The sequence below is a fragment of the Protopterus annectens genome, chromosome 2.part2 (genome assembly GCF_019279795.1).
Source record: "Protopterus annectens isolate FY-2018-M chromosome 2.part2, PAN1.0, whole genome shotgun sequence".
Lineage (NCBI taxonomy): Eukaryota > Metazoa > Chordata > Ceratodontiformes > Protopteridae > Protopterus > Protopterus annectens.
Genome location: NC_056730.1, coordinates 692,027,424 through 692,049,734, shown reverse-complemented (window position 1 = coordinate 692,049,734; position 22,311 = coordinate 692,027,424). Strand labels below are relative to the sequence as shown.

At 42.6% G+C, this 22,311-nt stretch overlaps 1 protein-coding gene across 1 annotated transcript in view; it reads right to left on the bottom strand.

Moving 5' to 3' along the window:
- Positions 1-16,955: 16,955 nt before the first annotated feature.
- LOC122795977 (formin-like protein 20) overlaps positions 16,956-22,311 on the bottom strand; it is a 76,851-nt gene continuing 71,495 nt past the window's right edge. The window contains exon 5 of the mRNA XM_044064459.1: positions 16,956-18,181. Coding sequence (XP_043920394.1) covers positions 18,144-18,181 — 38 coding nt within the window. The 3' untranslated portion in view covers positions 16,956-18,143. The remainder of the gene's footprint in view (positions 18,182-22,311) is intronic.

The following is a 22,311-nucleotide window of genomic DNA, read 5'->3' as shown; positions in this document are numbered from 1 at the left end:
TGGAGAGTGTTGTCCCCCCACCCCCAAGTGTGATGTCTTCACTTATTAGATCAGATCACAAAGTGGTCTCCCGTGAAACAAATATAAAACTAGAACCCCCCCCCCATCCAACCTCAAAATGTTTCTAAAGCAAACTGCCTTCTATTAAGTGATGGCATAGCTAGTTTTCAAGCTTCTCCAAACCCAAAATACACGGAAGCATGTGTGAGGGTATACACAAAATCCCTGTATGACCCATATAAACAACTGCGTAGAAACAACAGTATGAGACAGAAATAAACCTAGGACAAATCACAAAAACATGCCACACTGATGGACCCTTGGAATAACTAGACTGTACAACAAAAAAAGAAATGTATGTCTAGAAGTAAGAGAAATGTGCACAACAGAATAAAAACTCCCACATTAATCTAAACAAGCAAATCAGGGGATGAGTCAATTCTTAAAATGCAAATTTTGAGGCAAAAATAGCCTCCCAGGTAAGGATAACCATAAGGCATTTTTAGTTATTTCTGCTACCTAAAAGGCATCACCCAATAATGTGTGGAATTAGTTGTGGATGACATCACCTATACTTGTCCAGAAGATGTAACAAATCAGCTTGCAGAAAAATTCAGCTCATATTTCCCCTCCCCATCACCTCCAGCTACCCCCCCCCCCAAGAAATACCTTCCACCATTCCTCTACCAGTTATCACCAAATAACAGGTTACCACTGTGCTCCCCAAAGAGGATGATGATGCATTTTTTGGTATTCAGCTTGAGGTCATGTTTCTTGCACCATTCATTTGTCTGAGTGAAACCTTCTTGGAGGATGTCTACATCATTAAGGGAATTGATGACAGTACCCAGCTTGCGGTCATCTGCAAACTTGGTCAGCCATAGTCCACTGGTTTTGGCCTGCACCTCAGAAAAGTATATCCCAATAATAGAGGCCCCAAGACCAAACCCTGGGGCACGCTGCTTGCTGTTGGTCTACTGCTTGGGTCTATATTAGATCACCAACCGCTTAAAGAAGCGAACGGTGATTAATCAACTCTATGTAAGCGAAAGATTACAATCTCGAACTGTCAGAACAGTGATTTTTTTCCCAGGGAAAAAAATTGCTGTTCCAAAACACATACACGCAACACAAGCACACCAAACAGCAATACACACACACACACAAAATCTTACAACTAACCCTACACTAAACTATACACACACCACTAACTATCCACTTACCTTAACCCAAACCCTAACCCTAAGGTCCGTCTCTATCACACACTCACCTCACCCGCTCCCTAACCCTAACTCACCTAACCCGCCCCCTAACCCTAACTCACCTAACCCACCCTAACCCTCACATCCACACAATCGCACACTTACCTGAACCTGACCCGTAACTTTTCACCACAGCCCTGAAAATACCGAAGCAACAGAAATGGACAACCAAAATCTTTCTCTAGGAAAGATTTTGGGTTTCTGTTGCTTCGATATTTTAACCTTTTGCTCCGTAGGGTTCGATATTAAAACATTTGAAGATCTTAAACCTCAATGTTGTAATATAGACCCTACTGCTTGAGGTGGCTTCCCCTATTTTGACTAGGTAGGTTCTATCAGTGAGCTAGTTTGCTACCAGTCTGGTAACATACGGATTGATGCCTAGTTGAGAGAGTTTATCTTTTATGCCAGAGTGGGGAATTGTGTCAAAGGCTTTGGCCAGGACAAGGTAGGCGTTATTCACCATCATTCCCTCATCCATGGCTTTGGTGACTGGCTCAAAGAAGTCAACCAAATTTAGCAGACATGACCTCCCCTTGACAAAGTCAAACTATGTGGGACTGAGTGTTTGGAGGTTGCCAAAGTCCTTGTTAATGAGGTCCATGATAATCCGTTCCATGGCCTTGCAGATCAGGCTAGTTAGGCTGATGGGTCTATAATTTTCTGGATAGGTGGATGCTCCACCTTTGTGTAAAGGGATGACAGTGGCTGGCCTCCACTCAGCTGGGATGAAGCTGGTACTCAGGCTTTGGTTGAACAGGGCGCCTAATGGTGCTGCAAGTGCTTACCTGAGTTCCCGTAGGATGCAGCCTGGTATGTTATCGGGTCCCACGGAGGCTGTATTTTTTACCTTTGAGAGAACAGTGATGACCTGATCCCTAGGTATAAGAGGAAGGGGCAGGTACCGGGGATGTCCTGATTTACTGATGGGGGGACAGAGGGGTGCAGTTTTCACTGAATATATCAACCAGCAAGTTTGCTATATCTACAGTATATGTATATGTAGTGTCCTTGACCACCAGTTCTGAACAGATCTGGGTGCTTCCTTTGAGATTGCGGACATATGTGAAGAAGGCCTTATGATTGCCTTTAGTAGATGTGGCCAGTTTGGACTCAAAGTTTGCTTTGGAGGATTTCACTAGTGCTCTTATTTGCTTGATCATGCTAAGGAGACATTGCTTCCGATTGGGCACCTGCACCTTCTTGATCTTGGACAGCATTTTTTTCTTTTGTTATAGAGTTTATTTATTGCAGATGTCCACCAGACAGGTTTACTTTTCTTTGAGGAGGATGATTTAGTCCTGTCAGGTACTCCTGATTCCATGCATCTATATAAATGCTTGTATAGTGCTTTGGTGTAGTTTTGGATATTGTGTCAGTTCTTATAGAGGGGGAGGGGCTGTGAAGCTGTTTATACCATCCATCAGGAGGCTGTAATCAGCTTTGGAGAAGTTTGTATGTCAGATCCTAGCTAGAGGCAGGTTGGGGGAGATGGTGACTTTGAAAGTGACTGTTTTATGTTCGGACCTTTCCAGGCAGGATGATACTATAGGGATGCTGCAGTGGTTACTCATGTTGGTTAATACCAAGTCCAAGATATTATCAACTCTTGTGGGGTATCAACTAGCTGTTCCAAGGCATTTGCATTGACAAATTTGAGGAATCTCTGGGCATTTGTGTTCTGGCATGAGTAGTTCTTCCAATCTATATTTGGGAAGTTAAAGTTACTCAGGATCAGAGTAAAGGGTTGAATCATGATAGATTTGAACAGGTCCAAATAGGTAGATTGGGCATCTTGAGTCAGATTTGGGAGCAGGTAGCTAGCTATCATTTGAACAGGGGTCATGTCAATGGTTAACTGCACCTGGAGTGTCTCCTGTGTGTCATACTGTTTGACCAGCCTGGAGTTGTGTATGTCTTTAATGTAAATTGAAATTCCATCTCCTTTGGCTTTACTGCCCACAGCTTGGGGTCTGAATGTATTATAGGATGAGTAACCAGGTAAGGCTGGGGTGCCCTCTGCAGCTTACCTTCATACCTGGCTCAGCCACATATCTGCTCTGTAGCCCTCACACATGATGGTTTGAGGTCTTGCCATTCTTCTTCAACTCCACTTTGTTCCTCTTCTTCTTGAGGTGTTAGAGCCTACTGAGTATTTCCCTCAACTGTTGTGCTTTCTCCCCAGTCAACGTCCAAGTCTTCAGCTTGATCTCTGTTGACCTTAGAACTTTCTCTGAGCACTGCTTGCAGCTGATTGTGGCAACCAGTGGTTTATGCTGTGGGATGACTGTTTTACTGGGGATGACTTTGTAATCGCTGATTCTACCCAAGTCACCTTTCCATACTAGGATGAAGTCTACCCAAGTTGCATGTTGGCCATTCTTGCATGTGATCTTGTGACTGTCTCTCTTTCTGATCCATCTGTTGGCGACTATCAAGACATTTTCCAGTCCAAAGCCTTGAATGATCTCTCCTTCTTTATTCCTTGTTGTCCCACCGATGTGGAATCAGACAGTCCTCATATCCTGTTCTGTCTCAATATGCGTATTCAAGTCACCCATTCCAATCCACTTTGTCCTGCTTTATCTAGTAAGTCCTACAACTGCAGTCTGAATGCATTATTTTTCTCACTATTACAGCTCTGCTGTGGAGCATAGGCTGATGAATACTGCCGCATCATTAGGCCGAAGTCTGATTGCCATGCATCTGTCACTAATTCTAATGACATCCATTACTGCCTTCTGAAGTTTCACCACAGTTCCCACACCATTTCTATCCTGTCCTTCTCCTCAGCAGTAGACTCTGGATCCCAAGCCAAGTGACTTTGATGTACTGCCTTTCCATCTTGCCTTATGGATAAATAAAGATGTCCAACCTCCTCCTTACCATCATTTCATCCACTTCCAAGCTGGGTCCTTTCAATGAAACTGCACTGAATGTAACAATTCTTAGTTCATGTTTGTCAGGCTGATAAGTTTTACATTCAGCTTTCTCTCAACAGATCTATCCCAGATAACCCAAGCTGGGAACTGGACACAACTGGCCAGTAGATTATTGACAGAGGGCTCATGGGTTTTATGGCAGGGCACACATTGGCCAACAGGGCTACATACCCATAGGTCAAGTCCTCAACCCATTTATCACTGGCCAATGCCCACGACTATTTATTGACATTAGTCAATATGACCAAATCATCTACAGCCATATTTTACACCATCACGTGGCTAGCCCTGCCACAGTGCACAGTCTGTGATCCATGTTGGATACTGTACACCACAGTAGATGCCCAAAGTGGTAGGTTTATCCAATTATTTCCCCTATTTGGCAACATGTAGAGTCTGTGCTGCTGCCTGTAGCTCCATTCTTTGTTGAGTTGGGGATGGAAACACTTAACATGCTTTTTGGAGGTGGGGGGAACCTAATAGAGACACAGGGAGAGCATGCAAACTCCAGTCATTGACAGAGGTCAGTATTGAACCTTGTACCTTTTGCATGGGAGGCAAAGACCTTAATCATTATGCCAACCTTACAATGAAATGTTTATCTGAGGTCTTTATCAATTTACCATAAGCTGCATGTCAACAACATAACTGCCTATGAAAGTGTAATGTGTGTAGAGGAGTCATTCTCCTGCAATTCCGTGCTCCAAGAAGAAAACCACAAATCTGTCAGATTGCTGTAAGCTAAAATTAGGCATATCATTTAGTTTTGACAGGCACTCCCATTCATACAAAAAGATCAACACGTTAGCATTTGGAACTCATCCTTCTAGGCAAGACTAATGCCAGCCGAACAATTACCTATTAAGAAGGCAGTAAATCAGCTTAACTGAAATCAGAGTTCATGTTTGAAAGAAAAGGAAAGAAAAAATAATTAAATGAAGGATTGAATATCTAATCTCTTTCCTTTCATTATCATCTCTTCTATTCAAAGGGCAGTTAGGTTTTCGAAATACTGACTAACACAGACCCTAATGCAAAATCAATCTCACCTGCTGCCTTTACACCATCAACATTTGGAAATTTGAGATTACATGTCTTGACTGAATATTGCCAACACTGGAACCTTCTACAAAGGCCTGCAGGCCAGCTATGCACATTCACACACAACTGACTGTCTATCCTTCTGCTAGCTAAGGGCATATGCTAGAGTTCCCTGCCATTGACGTCTGGCAGTAAGCAACACCATGTGGGCACGCACAGAAAAAGAAACTGCAGCCTCTGAGAGACTCTGTGCAAAGTCACTGGCTGGTCTGCTTCACTGTAAGAGTTCTTAATTTTTGTCCTTCCATCTTCATCCATTTCATTCTTATATATTGCATAAACAAATAATAATGCATGCTTTCGTTCAACCTAAGCATGTATATATTTGTTTAAGCAATTTCTTTGAAAAGAAAGTAAAAAAAAATTAAACCAGCAAGGCTCCTTTTTCCTTTCATGTAAGGAATGCTCAGTGCATCAGCCTTCTCCCATGCTGTGCCACTGATAATCTGTCAAAGGACACAACATACAGTGCGATAATAACCAAATCACCTACCTGTCATAGGCTACAACATCCACTGATGTTACATAAATAATTGATATTTTATGGGAAACACACAGCTGGAGAGAGCATACTTCACCTGGTCTGCTCTAGGCTACAACATCCAATGATAATAAACAACTCACTGTCCTGTCACAGCATACTACATCCAGTGCGAGAACATACAATTCACTGACCTGTCACATGATACAAAATTCAGTGATAGTACTCAAATCTCTGACCTGTCATGGGATGTACACATTTAATGATATTATACAACTCAGTGATCTGTCACTGGATGCAATATCCAGTGATAAGGCACGACTCACTGACCTATCACAGGATACAGCATCCAGAGATAGTACACAATTCATTGGCCTGTCATAGGATGCAACATCTAGTGACAGTATGCAAGTCAATGACCTATCAGAGAGTACAACATCCAGTGTTAATGGACAACTAATGACCTGTTATGGGGTACTGCATCCAGTGCTAGTGCACTAATTACTGACCTGTCAAAAGATACAACCTAAACTAACTACACAAAAATTTCTAACCTGTATGGGATACATCACTGAGCAACAATACACATTTCATGACCTGTCACAGGATACACACATTCTATGGTGGTACACAAACCACTGGCCTCTCACAGAATGCACACATCAAATTACAGTAAACAAATTACTAACTAGTCACAGGATACACCATGCAATGATCACACACAAATCACTGATCTGTGAAAGGGAACACAATATTGCGATAGTACAAAAGTCACTAACCTTTCACTGAATGCAACACTCAGTGATATACTGTATTACAAAATTCAGCATCCAATAATAGTACACAAATTATTAATGTGTCAAAGGATACAACATCCAATAATATTATTCAAATCCCTGATCTGTCACAGGATATACCCATGATGTAGTATACAAATTATTGACTTATCACTGACACACACACACATGATGTAGTACACAATTTACTGATGTGTCACAAGATGCATACAGGATATATTACACAAATTACTGATGTTACAGGATGCACACATGATGTAGTACATAAACTGCTGAGATGCTACAGGATGCACACATGATGTAGTATATAAACTGCTGAGATGTTACAGGATGCACACATGATGTAGTACATAAACTGCTGAGATGTTACAGGATGCACATATGATGTAGTTCACAAATTATTGATGCATTATAGGACTCACACGTGTAGTACACAAATTACTGATGTGTTGCAGGCTGCGTGCATGAAGTATTTCACAAATTACTGATGTGTTATAGGATGCACACATGTAGTGCACAAATTACGGATGTGTTACCAGATGCACACATGATGTAGTGCACAAAAACTGCTGATCCTTGACAGGATTTACACATGAAGTAAATTACACAATACTGACGTGTTGCAGTATGATCACAAGATGCTGATAGACATTGTATCTTGGCAGACATAGCTGTTTCTCTGGAGGACGAGTCTGCGGAAGTTCACCACCAGATACCATCTACAGTGGTATAACTTGTTTCAGTCTTGTGTTATTTTCATGTTGCAAAAGTGCATAGGATTGTGACATCTGCTGCCTGTCACACCGTTCGTGACATTTCCACTTTGTTACATGTTGCAAATATGCATTGCACTGCTAGGAGTGCCATCTCACTCGATCGTGGGATTTTCATTCATAAATATCATACACTTGTGAAGGTGTTTTGGATTCCATTGAGGAGTTAATTCTACCCCCATATGCTCTGACAAGATGGAAGGCATGTGGTTATACATGCACAAGTTGGACAAAGTTACATAAAACTGTATTCTAGGCAACTTACTTAAACACAGTACCTTTCCATCTGAATGTTGTATTCTTTTATTTCACATAATCAAATTATAGGTATCTGCAAATTGTCTTGAAATGCTTGATTTACCAAATACCTAGCATAAACACATTGTTCATTATATGTTTTGATTATCAGCTGAGATATGTATCACTTTGTGGGACTTCTCTACATGCGTGGTACAGTGTCTACATATAGTTGATATAGTTGTATACTACACACACACACACGCACACACGCACACACGCACACACACACACACACACACACACACACACACACACACACACACACACACACACACACCATGTTTAACACATTTGTTTGCATACCAGTGTTTTCTAATTGGTTTGTGTCAAGGCCAGCTTTGCACACTCAGTGCCAGATGGTCTGGTGCTGTTATCCACACCTCCTTTTGCTGTTCAGTGGACCAGATGTCCTGCTGCAATCATTTGCAAATCACTATATTATTCAGCTTTGAACATGTGAGAGACATTCTCTTAGCTTTGCCTGGGCTACCCTGTAAATCACCTGTAGTGATATATAAGCAGCTGAACTAGATTTTCAAGGAGCAAACACTTGCCTCAGTTGGTTAAGGTCTTCACCTCCAATGCACAAGGTATAAGGTTCTATCCTGTCCTCCAGCCAATGCCTGTTTGGAATTTGCATGTTCTCCCTGTGTCTCTTTGGGATCCCACCTTCAAAAAAACTTGATGGGTGTTTCCATCTCAAAACTTACCAATGAATGAAGCTGTGGGCAGCTGCGCAGACTGTACATGGTATCCTACAGGAAGAAGATTTGTACAGATTAGCCATTTTGGGCATCTAAAGTGGTACACTGTATCCACAAGATAGGAGAACACAGATCACAGACTGCACACTGTGGCAGGGCTAGCCACTCAAGGGAGTAAAATATGGCTCTAGGTGATCTGGTCATGTTGACTAATGTTGCCAAATGGCCATGGATATTTGCCAGTGATAAGTGGGTTGAGGCCTACACCAGGCACCCATGCTACTGGTGGAAGGGATGTATGTGCCTCTATTTTCCAGAGCGTGTGCCCACCATAAAGCCCAGCAGCCCTGGGTCAATAAGCTATTGGCTGCCAAGTGTCTAGTTGCCCAGTCTGGGTTACCTGGGATAGCTCTGTTGAGTGAAAGCTGGACAAAAAAAACAATCAACCTGCTAAACATGACTTGAGAATTGATACACTTAATGTAGATTCACTGGCAGGATATAGCTTGGAAGTGGATCACAAGATAAGGAGGGGGCTGGACAACCTATGTATCCAAGGGACAAGATAGAAGGGCAGTGCAGCAAAGCCACTTGGCTTGGGATCCAGAGTCTACTACTCAGGAGGAGGAAAGGCTAGAAATGGTGTCAGAACTGTGATGAGAGACAAGCTTCAGAAGGCCGTGAGGGATGTCATCAGAATTAGTGAAAGGGTGATTGCAATCAGACTTCAATGTAATGCTAGGGCAGTATTCATAATCTCACCCTATGCCCCACAGCAGGGTTGTGATAGTGAGGAAAAGAGTGCATTCAGACAGCAGTTGCATGACCTACTAGATAAAGTAGGACATCATGAATTGGTGTTAATAATGGGTGACTTGAATGCATATATCATGACAGGCAGAACAGGATATTAGGACTGCCTGGGTTCACATGGGTGGGACAACAGGAATAAAGAAGGAGAGGCCATTCTAGACTTCTGTCTAACAAATTGGCTTAAGTATTGGTGTCATTCAAAAGGGATCCAATGCCTGCCAGCCTGGGATGACATGCTCGACAAGCCACGTTGCTTCGCTAGGGACGGCTTGCACCTGTCACCCCTGGGCTTTCGGATATTGGCAAAGGCTCTTGCCACCCCCATAGTGCCTTTTTTAGGCAAAGTTCAAAAGACAAACCCACCTCCATAGATATCACAAGGGAAAAGAAATTAAGGGTAATGCTACTCAACGCCAGAAGTCTAAACCTCAAGATGCATGCACTCGAAACTCTCCTCAGCATGGAGAACATCGATATCTGTGCAGTAACAGAAACCTGGTTCAAGGTTCCCGAGAGCACCCCAGCACTACCAGGTTATACCTCATACCATACTTTTCGGTCCCTAAACTCAGACAGAACCACAAAAGGAGGGGGGAGTATCAATATTCGTCAAAGATATCCACACCTCCAGGTTGATGGCACAGCACGAAGCATCAGAAACTATCCATGTGCAACTAACAGTGGGTAAAACTGCTTACCAGTTTATAGCCTGCTACAGACCACCCTCCCAAACCCAGGAACCCCACGCGACCTTCCTGAGAACACTGGAAAATATGAAGGTGTCCCCAAATACCATTATATTGGGTAACTTCAACTACCCAAACATAGACTGGGAGCATTACTCTAGCTCCAACACCCTAGCCCAAAGGTTCCTAGAATTTATAAAATCAAATGCTATGGAACAACTAGTCACCACTCCCACAAGAGGGGAAAACATACTGGACCTGATCATCACCAACATGGGGACTCTATGCTCCAGACCAGAAGTGTATCCCTCGCTGGTAAGATCAGACCATAAATTAATCTCACTGGATATCCACATTCCGACCCCACCCCCTGCCCAGAAAACCAAAGTGAAAAACTTCTCTAAAGCAAACTTCACACTCCTCAAAACTGTGTTGGAATCCTTCAAAGCCCCCGGGCCTGTGGAAAATATGGCCCAGACTGCAGAATCCTTTATAAACACATTCTATGAACACCTTCAGGAATTCATGGATCATGCAATCCCAAATAAAAACAAGACCCAATCCCCCAAAGGCAGATATCCTGTCTGGTGGAACCCAGCCATAAACAAACTATACAATAGAAGGAGGAAGCTACTGCATGATAGAGCAAAATCCCTAAAAGGGAAGGCATCTCTGATCAGTATTAGCAAAAAACTGCGGTCACTCATAAAATCATCCAAGGCCAGCTTCGAGAGAAAAATTGCACAAGACACTAAAGATAATCACAATACTTTCTTTAGTTATGTTAGGAACCTGGGTGGAAACTCCCAGATATGCTCAGAGTTAGTCCAAAATGACAAAAAAATACACTGAACCCACAGACATAGCCAACATCCTGGCTGACAGGTTCAGTGCAAACTTCTCCTCCCCCTCCCCCCCAAAGAGCAATTATCTATCCCAACAGAGTGCTAACTCCTTGACATCTCAGATGCTCAGGTGAAAGCAGCCCTCTCCAAAGCAAAAAACACAGCATCAATGGGACCAGACGGTGTCTCAGGCTGCGTCCTACACAAACTCCAAGAAGAGCTGAACCCCAACATAAAGCTACTGTTCAATCTCAGCCTTACTACAGGATATGTACCCAAAGAATGGCGTACAGCAACAGTGGTCCCTCTCCACAAAGGTGGTGCCTCAATGGATCCTGGATACTATCGCCCCATAAGCCTGACTAGCTTGGTCTGCAAAGCTATGGAGAGGATCATCATGGAACTCATAAATAAAGATATTGGGGATCTACAGACACTGGATCCTACCCAGTTCGGCATCGTAAAGGGCAGATCCTGCCTCTTAAACCTGGTTGATTTCTTTGAAACAGTCACCAAGGCCATTGATGAGGGGAAGGTGGTCCACACAGCCTACCTGGACCTCGCAAAAGCCTTCAATACAATACCCCACTCGGGCATCATTGAAAAGCTATCCAGCTTAAATATAAACCATTATGTCACTAGATGAGTTGCAGGCTGGCTCAAGGACAGAACCCACATGGTCAGAATTTCTGGAGCCATGTCAGACTCCAAACCAGTTACAAGTGGCATCCCACAAGGCTCAGTCCTGGGACCTCTCTTGTTCAGTATATATTTCTCAGAGGTACAGGCCAACATGGGAGGACTGTGGCTGACCAAGTTCGCAGATGACTGCAAACTAGGCGCCATAATCGACTCTCCAGCTGACACTAGCATCCTCCAAAAAGGTCTCATAGAAACAGACAACTGGTGCCAGAGCCATGGCCTCAAGCTAAATGCCAAAAAGTGTATAGTCATCCCCTTTGGCAAAAACAAAGTGCCCACAAATTACCACATAGGTGGTAATCCATTAAGTATGGAAGAAGTAATTAGGGACCTGGGGACCCAAGTTGATAGCAATATCTCATTTGACAACCATGTGGCTAGAAAAACCTTCTATATAGCCCACCTAATCATGAAGGGATTCACATCTAGATCAAGGGAGGTCATTGTGCCACTTTATTCATCCCTCATCAGGCCCATAATTGAATACAACCTTACCCGACACCTGCAGCAACTGGAAAGACCCCAAAATTACCTCACCAAGAGGATCAAAGGGCTCAAACAGATGCCATATGCTGCCCTGTTAAAGAAACTCCAGCTCTACTCGGTTGCATACCATCTGCTTAGAGGCGATCTGTGCCTGATGTATAAAGCCATGTCCAACCCGGAATGAATGGACATGCTGCACCTCAGAAAATCCAAATCTTATCGAGCTACGCGCTCAAGGGACTTGAACCTCAGCAGTGAAATAAATAGGACATGCTGGAGGGACAGATTCATAACCCAAAGATTCCCTTCACTCTGGAATAGAATCCCAGTCCGGGTTAGGCAGAGTCCCTCACTGACTCTCTTCAAGAGAAATCTTGATGAGTGGATGGGAGAGTGTAGGTTTACCCCAGGTATCACTTCTTTGTCACTGCTAAACAGAGGCACAGTAAACTAACCTTGAAAAAGGGTATAGTAAAACATTTAAAACAGGTGGCGAAAGCCAAACACACTCTGGCTAGTCTTACAAATGCCCTAGGGCAGATAGCCTAGTATGAACCTATGAACCTAAATTGCTTGATAGTAGCCAACACATGGTTCAGAAAGAGAGACAGCCACAAGACCACATACAAGAATGGCCTACATGCAACTCAGGTAGACTTCATCCTAGTAAGAAAAAGGCACTGGGTAGAATCAATGATTGCAAAGTCATCCACAGCGAAACAGTCAGCCAACAGCATAAACCACTGGTTGCCACAATCAGCTGCAAGCGGATGTCAGACAATGCTCTAATGTCAACAGACACCATGCTGAAGACATGGAAGTTGACTGGAGAAAAAATAAAACAGTTCAAGGAATTACTCAAGGTTCTATCATCCCAAGAAAAGGAGGAGGAAATAGGTGGAGATGAAGAAGAATGGCAGAACCGCAAAACAATATGTGTGAGGACTACAGAACACATATGTGGCCAAGGCAGGTATCGACATAAGGTAAATAAGAAAAGCTGGTGCTGGAATGCAGAAGTCCAGATAGTCATCAAAAGTAAGAAGGAGTGTAGAAAAAAGTGGGAGATAGAAAACACTGACCAGGTTAGGACGGAATACTGGTTGGCTAACAAAGAAGCTAAGAAAGGAGTTGGAATAGCAAAGAACAGGGCATCAGAGGCACTCTACAGCTTTTGGAAACTGACTCAGTAGGTGGCACAAAGAAACTATATCAGGGTGCGAGGCAAAGGCAGAAAGATAAAGAAGATAGTCAGACACCCTTAATAAGGGATGCCAGCAATAACCTGCTCACCAGTCCACAGGACATCAAAAGAAGATGGAAGGAGTATTTCCAGCAGCTTCTGAATTAAGAACACCCCCAGAGAAGCTTTACTGCCCCAGACACAGCCTACAGTGAGAGAAGAAAAGGAGCCCATCCTAGAAGAAGTAAGAATAACACTAAGGAAGATGAAGTCAGGGAAAGCAGCACTCTAATATGAGGTCACAGCAGATATGATAAAGGAGCTGGGTTGGAATAGGGGATAAATGGCTGCTGAGGGTACTCATAGCAGTGTGGAGAGAAATGCATATCCCAGATGACTGGACAATAACCACACTTGTGCTGGTATACAAGAATAAAGGGGACATCCACAACTGCTGGTAGAACAGAGGCATCAAACTCCTGTCACATTGCATGAAAGTTCTAGAGAAGGTGATTGATAAATGGATATGCAGAGCAGCAAAATGTAAGATGGGAGATGAGCAGCTCAGATTCAGATCAGAATGCAGCACAACTGACCTGATGTTTGCAGTGAGAAAGATAGTTGAGAAGAAGCTAGAGATGAGGAAAGAGTCCAACCGGGCATTCCTAGACTTGAAGAAAGCATATGATAATGTCCCAAGAAAGCTGATTTGGAAAGTACTGTGGTGTTTTGAAGTCCCAGAAACATTGATAGAATTAGTGCAGGCTATGTACAAGGATCCAATGACTCATGTAAGAATAGTGGTCAGTCTAAATGAGGGGCTCCCAGTGGGAGTGGGTGTGTACCTGGGTTCAGCACTGAGCCCACTGCTGTACATACTGGTGATGGACTACATTAGCAAACAGGTCAGAGTGGACAGATCAACAAAGTTGCTGTATGCAGACAATGTAGCATAACAGGCAGACTAAGTAAGAACTTCAGCAAAGGATAGTGGAATTAAATGTGAAACTGAAAGAACATGGGATGAAAGTAAGTACAGATAAGACAGTGGTAATGGTAGCAAACTGAGGAAATCAGAAGAATCTGAGCATTGCGATAGAAAGGAAGATAGTGGAGCAGGTTAATAACTTTAAGAATCTAGGAGGGGTGGTTGAGAAAAAGGGAAGTTTGAATGAAGAGGTCAAAGCTAGAATCAAATAGACTACAGCCACTGGCATAGATTCTCAGGTGTGGTGAATGACAGAAGAAAGCCAAAGATGATGTAAGGTAAGGTGTACAAGACAGTGGTGCGACCAGTACTACTGTATGGTATAGAAACCTGGGCAGTAAAGGCAGAGCAGATGAGGAAACTAGAGGTGATGGAAATGAAGTGCCTGAGAAGGGTTGTAGGATGCACATTGTGGGACAGATGAAGAAATGATGACATAAGAGCAGAAGCCAAAGTAGCTCCAATTGTAGAAAAAGTCAAAGAGAAATGATTACAGTGGTTCTGGCACATGTGCAGAAAAGCAGAAGGCAATCTGGTGAAGAAGATTTGGGACAGACAGGAAGAAAGTAAGAGGAAACAAGGATGTCCAACAAAGAGGTGGAAGGACTGTGCGAAAGAAGATCTGCAACAGTCAGGCATGAGTGTCGAAGAAGGCAGGAGTGCAGCATTGAATTGAGAGAGATGGTGACGGTTAGCATGACACCCCAGCCCCATGTACAAAATGGGGGAAGGGAAATTGATGATGATGATAATGATGATGATGATGATGATGAAAATTTTGCCCCAGTTCTGCCTTTGTTTGGTTGTATGTCCTCCTGTTAATTTGTCCTTGATTACTGTTCAAGATCGGCAGGTTAGAAGCACCATTCCTGATAGCACTAATTATGTGGCATAGGTCAATAACGGTAGGTGAATAAAATAAATAAAATAAATTTTGCATCTGAAAGATATATATATTACATATCTCATTTAGGTACAGTATGGCCATAGTATCTATATCACTTCATCGAGTACGTGAATATCGAATGCTCTCATCGGATATTCACGTACTTGAAGACAGTATTGTGGGGGGGCTGCAGCCCCCCGCTAAATATATATTCGTACTCTGAGATTGCACTACAGTGAGGAAAGGGCAAAAATCCCAATCTTCACTGTACGGCAAAAAAAAATTCACAAACTTCAAGTACGTGAATATTCTATGATGTAAGCATTCGATATTCACATACTCGATGAAGTGATATAGATCCTGGCCATTAGGGCTGTGTTTACTTAACCGCTTGAGTAAGCTCTTTACTGTTACTCATCTAACATTACTTATCTATTATGTGGACCCTTGGGTATTTGCATATGCTTTAATTGCTGTGTGAGCAGTATGTTTACCAATTAAATCGGTTCTTAGGTAAATGATAGGCTATCAGTCTCCAGATTATTATGAGCCTAACCAATAATCAGAGGTTGGAATCAAACTCTGTACTTTGTACCTGTGAGGTTAAGACCTTAACCATTATGGTAACCCTCCCCCCATGTTATTATTCCCTGAGTATATATCTGACAGCTTGATCATTTACCATATGTATGCATCACACACATACACACACACACACACACACACACACACACACACACACACACACACACACACACACACACACACACACACACACACTACCAGTCAGAAAACAGATATTTATGATGTTGATGTTATCAGCATTATAAATAAGCTGTTAATGGACTGACACCCTTACTGACTGATGCATATTGTCTCCTGAATCTTATGTTGAGCTTTAATGACAGCTTGGGTGCTGTCTGTTGGTTGTAGCCATATTTACAGACATACTGCAGCGTAGCAATCCATAGTGGTGTCATTATTGGGGACCGGGAGACATCATAACATAATATACTCCCCACACACAGCAGCATGTAAAATGAAGGCCTGGATGTACATGATTGTAAGATAGCCACAGCATTTCAAGTAGTTTGATGAAATGCTCCTGTTACCAAAATGTAGAATATAATAGATAGACTCAGGTCAGAGTGACACACTGAGATGTGAAATAGAATGCCTCTGTTGACCCCCTTCCTGATCTACAAGCCCCTGATCAGTTAATCAGACAAACAAATAGCTTTTTACTTGCATCAGCATCATTTAATGTCAATGGCTCATTTATGCCCTCCACTCAAATAGATTCTTCTAGAAATGAAGGTCAAAAGTGAATAGTCCTTCTCTCATCATTTTGTAGGGGCAAGTATTATTTCTCTAGCACATTCTTTTAATCTCCTGTGACACATCATACGGGGACAGTGCTCTAAACTGAATAAGATGACCGGAACTCTGCCCATTGAAACCTGTCCTCACATTCTCTACATATGTCAAAAAAAGTAAATCAACAGTGTGGCACAGACTATTCGCAACCACTTGAAGAAAAGTAAGCAGTCACTTCTTTCCTGCTCCTTCCTGGTTGGCTCTACAGATAGCAAGGACTCATTACCGACAAAAATCTCATGAAGCATGATAAGAAACCTTTGTGCTATGATTCATCCTTTAGGGTCAGCAGTACAGAAGTACTCAAGATTGAGCTATATTGCAAATTAAAGTCTGAAATATTGAATATGGATAGATATTCTCCTTTTATTTACACATTTCTTATTTACAAACTAGGTGTTTTTTCAACTTAATACCTTATGTTCTATACAATAATGACATTCCATAATCATTTACAAAATATTAGTTAATTGTCTATGCATTCTTAAAGTATTCAGTTTCTGTCATACACATATTGCAGAACTATTATTTCAGACAAACTGTTCATTTATTTTTCTATTACTTAACATAAGTTGGTAATTGTTTAAAAGAGAGACAGTTACTCTCTGATTCATTGTTCATTGGTAATTCTTTCTTCTACATTCCTTTTCTTTTATTATACACTGAAAAACATACTTATCTGGGTAATTTTTTGATAGGAGACAATATTTTCAACAAGATATGTTAGTTTTTATTGATTGCAAACAAAGACATCTGGTTTTAAAAACACAACCATGCAGTTGAGGTTTACTTGATGTTAATAATTCTGGTTATGGTCTGTTGCAGTGATGAGATACATGTGGGTTGTCATTCAAATGTACCAAAACAGCAAGCGATTCAGTTACATGAAAAAGCTATATATCTGGTCATGAAGCACTGATGATGAGCCTTTGCACATTGTGGATGTTTTAATGCCTATAGTTGATTTAAGAAATACTGTGAACAAAATAAACATATGTATAGGATAATCGCAGGCCTACATTTGGACCAATTTGTATGTATTATGGTAGTGTGTTGATGTTTGCCCAGGTGTGGGATGCTTATTTTCTGTTATATGGAGCTTATGAGGCCAATAAACCATGTTCACATCAATCATTTTGTGATTTCCTAATAGGGGCTCACAATTGTCTGAAACACCAACAAAGGTATAAGTAATACTGTCTGTTCCACTTCACTCTCATTGTCAAACACGTATAGGTGATTCCTCAGTAATGTACTTTGACAAGGTTACTAAACACTTTTAAGTTATTCTGTTCTGTAAATATGTTTGTTTTGAAAAAGAGATTAGTGCAAGTTTGCTATGTCGAGGTCAAAGGAGGAAGACTAGGAACAGTGTAGTCAGAGAGAAGAAAAAAGTAGTTCGCCATGAGGTGTAGGAAGTTCCAAAGAGTAATAGTGTGGAAACTTGATTCCCTGTGATAGGAAAAGTAAATGAGACCACCATGTTCTGACTCTCTCATATAGTTGGGCATTATAAATCAAGCATCATCTAAGTTCACATGCTTCTTTTCCTGAATGATATTAAAATGAAGTAACAATTAATCTGATCTGTTGGATACAGTCCACATGTAGATCAAATATGTAACTGAAGCCAGACAAATGAAAGTTGAGAAGCCCTGTAGACAGTCACAAAGTTATGTCTTTTCATCCTTTGCCATGACGAGTTTGGAACAAAGCAGGTGATACCTACAGAACAAAGTATCTGTGCTGATTTTGTATTCAAGGCCAGGGAGAAGTCTAGGAAATTCATGCTGCATTATGTAGTGCGTGGAGTTGAATTATCTTTTGTTTCTTTTAATTCTTGATGGAGAAGGACCTGACAGAAAGAAAAAAAAAATCTGTAAACTGTTTATCTGACACATAGACTTGATTAGGTTCCAGCTTTAGTCAGACATTCTTATTCACATTGATTTATCATCAGGAAAATTAATCTTTAGATAAAGTTTATGTGTTGATAGTTGTTTGACTGGGCAGAGTTCATTTTAATGAAAACACAAGAAACGTTTTAAGGAAAATATTAATCATATAAAAAGACAGCATGTAACACTAAACATCAATTGTACAGAAGGCAAGAATGTAAGTAGAAATAATAATGACAACAAGATGTCTTGGATGCAACGCATGTAAATATATCCTTAAGTTGATAAAATGCACCTAAAATATGTACATAGGTTCATAGGTTCATACTAGGCTATGTGCCCTAGGGCATTTATAAGCCTAGCCAAAGTGTGTTTGGCTTTCGCCACCCATTTTAAATTAATTTTGCTATGCCCTTTTTCGAGGTTAGTATACTGTGCCTCTGTCTAACAGTGACACAGAAGTGATACCCGGGGTAAACCTACGATCTCCCATCCACTCATCAAGATTCCTCTTGAAGAGAGTCAATGAGGGACTCTGCCTAACCTGGACTGGGATTTTATTCCAGAGTGAAGGGAGCTTCTGGGTTATGAATCTGTCCCTCCAGCATGTCATATTTATTTCAGTGCTGAGGTTCAAGTCTCTCGAGCGCGTAGCTCGATGGGATTTGGATTTTCTGAGGTGCAACATGTCCATTAATTCCGGGTTGGACATGGCTTTATACGTCAGGCACAGATCGCCTCTGAGCAGGTGGTATGCCACTGAGTAGAGCTGGAGTTTCTTTAACCGGGCAGCATATGGCATCTGTTTGAGCCCTATGATCCTCTTGGAGAGGTACTTTTGGGGTCTTTCTAGTTGCTGCAGGTGTCTGGTAAGGTACATCCCAAAAGGGGCATTGTACTCAATTATGGGCCTGATGAGGGATGAGTAAAGAGGCACGATGACCTCCCCTGATCTAGATGTGAATCCCTTCATGATTAGGTGGGCTGTATAAAATGTTTTTCTAACCACTTTGGCCACGTGGTTGTCAAATGAGAGATTGCTATCAACTTGGATCCCCAGGTCCCTAATTGCTTCTTCTGTACTTAATGGATAACCACCTATGTGGTAATTTGTGGGCACTTTGTTTTTGCCAAAGGGGATGACTATACACTTTTTGGCGTTTAGCTTGAGGCCATGGCTCTGGCACCAGTTGTCTGTTTCTATGAGGCCCTTTTGGAGGATGCTTGTGTCGGCTGGAGAGTCGATTATGACACCCAGTTTGCAGTCATCTGCGAACTTAGTCAGCCACAGTCCTTGCATGTTGGCCTGTACCTCCGAGAAATATATACCGAACAAGAGAGGTCCCAGGAGTGAGCCTTGGGGGACGCCACTTGTAACTGGTTTGGAGTGTGACATGGCTCCAGCAATTCTAACCATGTGGGTTCTGTCCTTGAGCCAGTTTGCAACCCATCTAGTGACATAGGGGTTTATATTTAAGCTGGTGAGCTTATCTATAATGCCCGAGTGGGGTATTGTATCGAAGGCTTTTGCAAGGTCCAGGTAGGCTGTGTGGACCACCTTCCCCTCGTCAATGGCCTTGGTGACTGATTCAAAGAAATCAACCAGGTTTAAGAGGCAGGATCTGCCCTTAACAAAGCCGAACTGGGTAGGATCCAGTGTCTGTAGGTCCCCAATATCTTTATTTATGAGGTCCATGATGATCCTTTCCATAGCTTTGCAGACCAAGCTAGTCAGGCTTATGGGGCGATAGTTTCCAGGATCCATTGAGGCACCACCTTTGTGGAGAGGGACCACTGTTGCTGTACGCCACTCTTTGGGTACATATCCTGTAGTAAGGCTGAGATTGAACAGTAGTTTTATGTTTGGGTTTAGCTCTTCTTCGAGTTCATGTAGGAAGCAGCCCGGGACACCGTCTGGTCCCATTGATGCTGTGTTTTTTGCTTTGGAGAGTGCAGCTCTTAACTGAGCATCTGAGATGTCAGGGGGGCAGCACTCTGCTGGGATAAATATTTGCCCTTTTGGTGGGGAGGGTGTTGAGAAGTTTGCGCAGAACCTGTCAGCTAGGATGTTGGCAATGTCTGTGGGTTCGGTGTATTTTTTGTCATTTTGGACTAATTCTTTGCATATCTGGGAATTCCCACCCAGGTTCCTAACATAACTAAAGAAAGCCTTGTGATTATCCTTAGTGTCCTGTGCTATTTTTCTCTCGAAGCTGGCCTTAGACGATTTTATGAGTGCCCGTAGTTTTTTGCTAATACTGATCAGAGATGCCTTCCCTTTTTCAGATTTTGCTCTATCATATAGTAGCTTCCTCCTTCTATTGTATAGTTTGTTTATGGCTGGGGTCCACCAGACAGGACGTCTGCCTTTGGAGGATTGGGTCTTGGTTTTATTTGGGCTTGCATGATCCATGCATTCCTGAAGGTGTTCATAGAATGCGTTTATAAAGGATTCCGCGGTCTGGGCCATACTTTTCACAGGCCCGGGGGCTTTGAAGGATTCCACCTCAGTTTTGAGGAGTGTGAAATTTGCTTTAGAGACGTTTTTCACTGTGGTTTTCAGGGCAGGGGGTGGAGACTGGATGTGACTATCCAGTGAGATTAGTTTATGGTCTGATCTTACCAGTGAGGGATACACTTCTGGTCTGGAGCGTAGAGTCCCCATGTTGGTGATGATCAGGTCTAGTATGTTTTCCCCTCTTGTGGGATTGGTAACAAGTTGTTCCATAGCATTTGAGTTTATAAATTCTAGGAACCTTTGGGCTAGGGTGTTGGAGCTAGAGTAATGCTCCCAGTCTATGTTTGGGTAGTTGAAGTCGTCCAATATAATGGTGTTTGGAGAGACCTTCATATTTTCCAGTGTTCTCAGGAAGGCCGAGTAGGGTTCCTGGGTTTGGGAAGACGGTCTGTAGCAGGCTATAAACTGGAAGTCAGTTTTGCCCTCTGTTAGTTGCACATGGATAGTCTCTGATGCTTCATGCTGTGCCATCAACCTGGAGGTGTATGTATCTTTGACGAGTATTGATACTCCCCCTACTTTTGTAGTACGGTCCACGTTTTGGATCCGAAAAGCATGGTATGAGGTATAACCTGGTAGTGCTGGGGTGCTCTCGGGAGCCTTGATCCAGGTTTCTGTTACTGCACAGATATAGATGTTCTCCATGCTAAGGAGAGTTTCGAGTGCGTGCATCTTGAGGTTTAGACTTCTGGCGTTGAGTAGCATTACTCTTAATTTCTTATCCCTTGTGATACCTATGGAGGTGGGTTTGTCTTTTGAGCCTTGCCAAAAAAAGGCACTATGGGGGTAGCAAGAGCCTTTGCCAATATCCAAAAGCCCAGGGGTGACAGGTGCAAGCCGTCCCTAGTGAAGCATCGTGGCTTGTCGAGCATGTCATCCCAGGCTGACAGGCATTGGATCCCCTTTGAATGACACCAATACTTAAGCCCATTGTTGAAATTAATCATCTTGTCTTCATATTGTGGCATCATTCTTGGTGAGGGTAAGATGCTACTTAAGGTCAGGATCATACCGGCCTGAGCTACATGCTCAGAGAGCTCCTCTATGTCTCTTTTCATGTAGTCCAGGGAGGTACATCTCAGGTCATTCACACCAGCATGGACAATGACTGAGTCATATTTGTACTTGCCTTGGGGTGACCTGAGTGCTTGTGTTATGTAGCGGATCCTAGCGCCCGACAGGCAGCTCACCGTGACCTTCTCCTTGTTCAGCCTGATGAGCGGGACGTCAGTGTGCCTGACGATAGAATCACCTATTACAAGTGTATCAGGTGTGTTGTTTAGCCTTAAGGGCTTTGACTGTTCACCACACTGGCTTTGTGAGCTATGTGTTGCATGAGTTTTGTTTTGGGGTAGCGGTTGCTTGGGTGTCTGCCTTGGAGGTCTCTGTTGCTTAGGCAGATTTTTATTTAAAGCCTCCGAGTATGGTTTTGTGTGTTTATGTGTTTGGTTTGCTGTCGTGGTAGGTCTATGTGAGATTGGAATTGTAGTGAGTGTGGTTTCCTCCTCCTCCTGACTGGTTTCACCAGTACTGAGTTGAGAGAGCTTAGCCTCCAGTATGGCTATATAG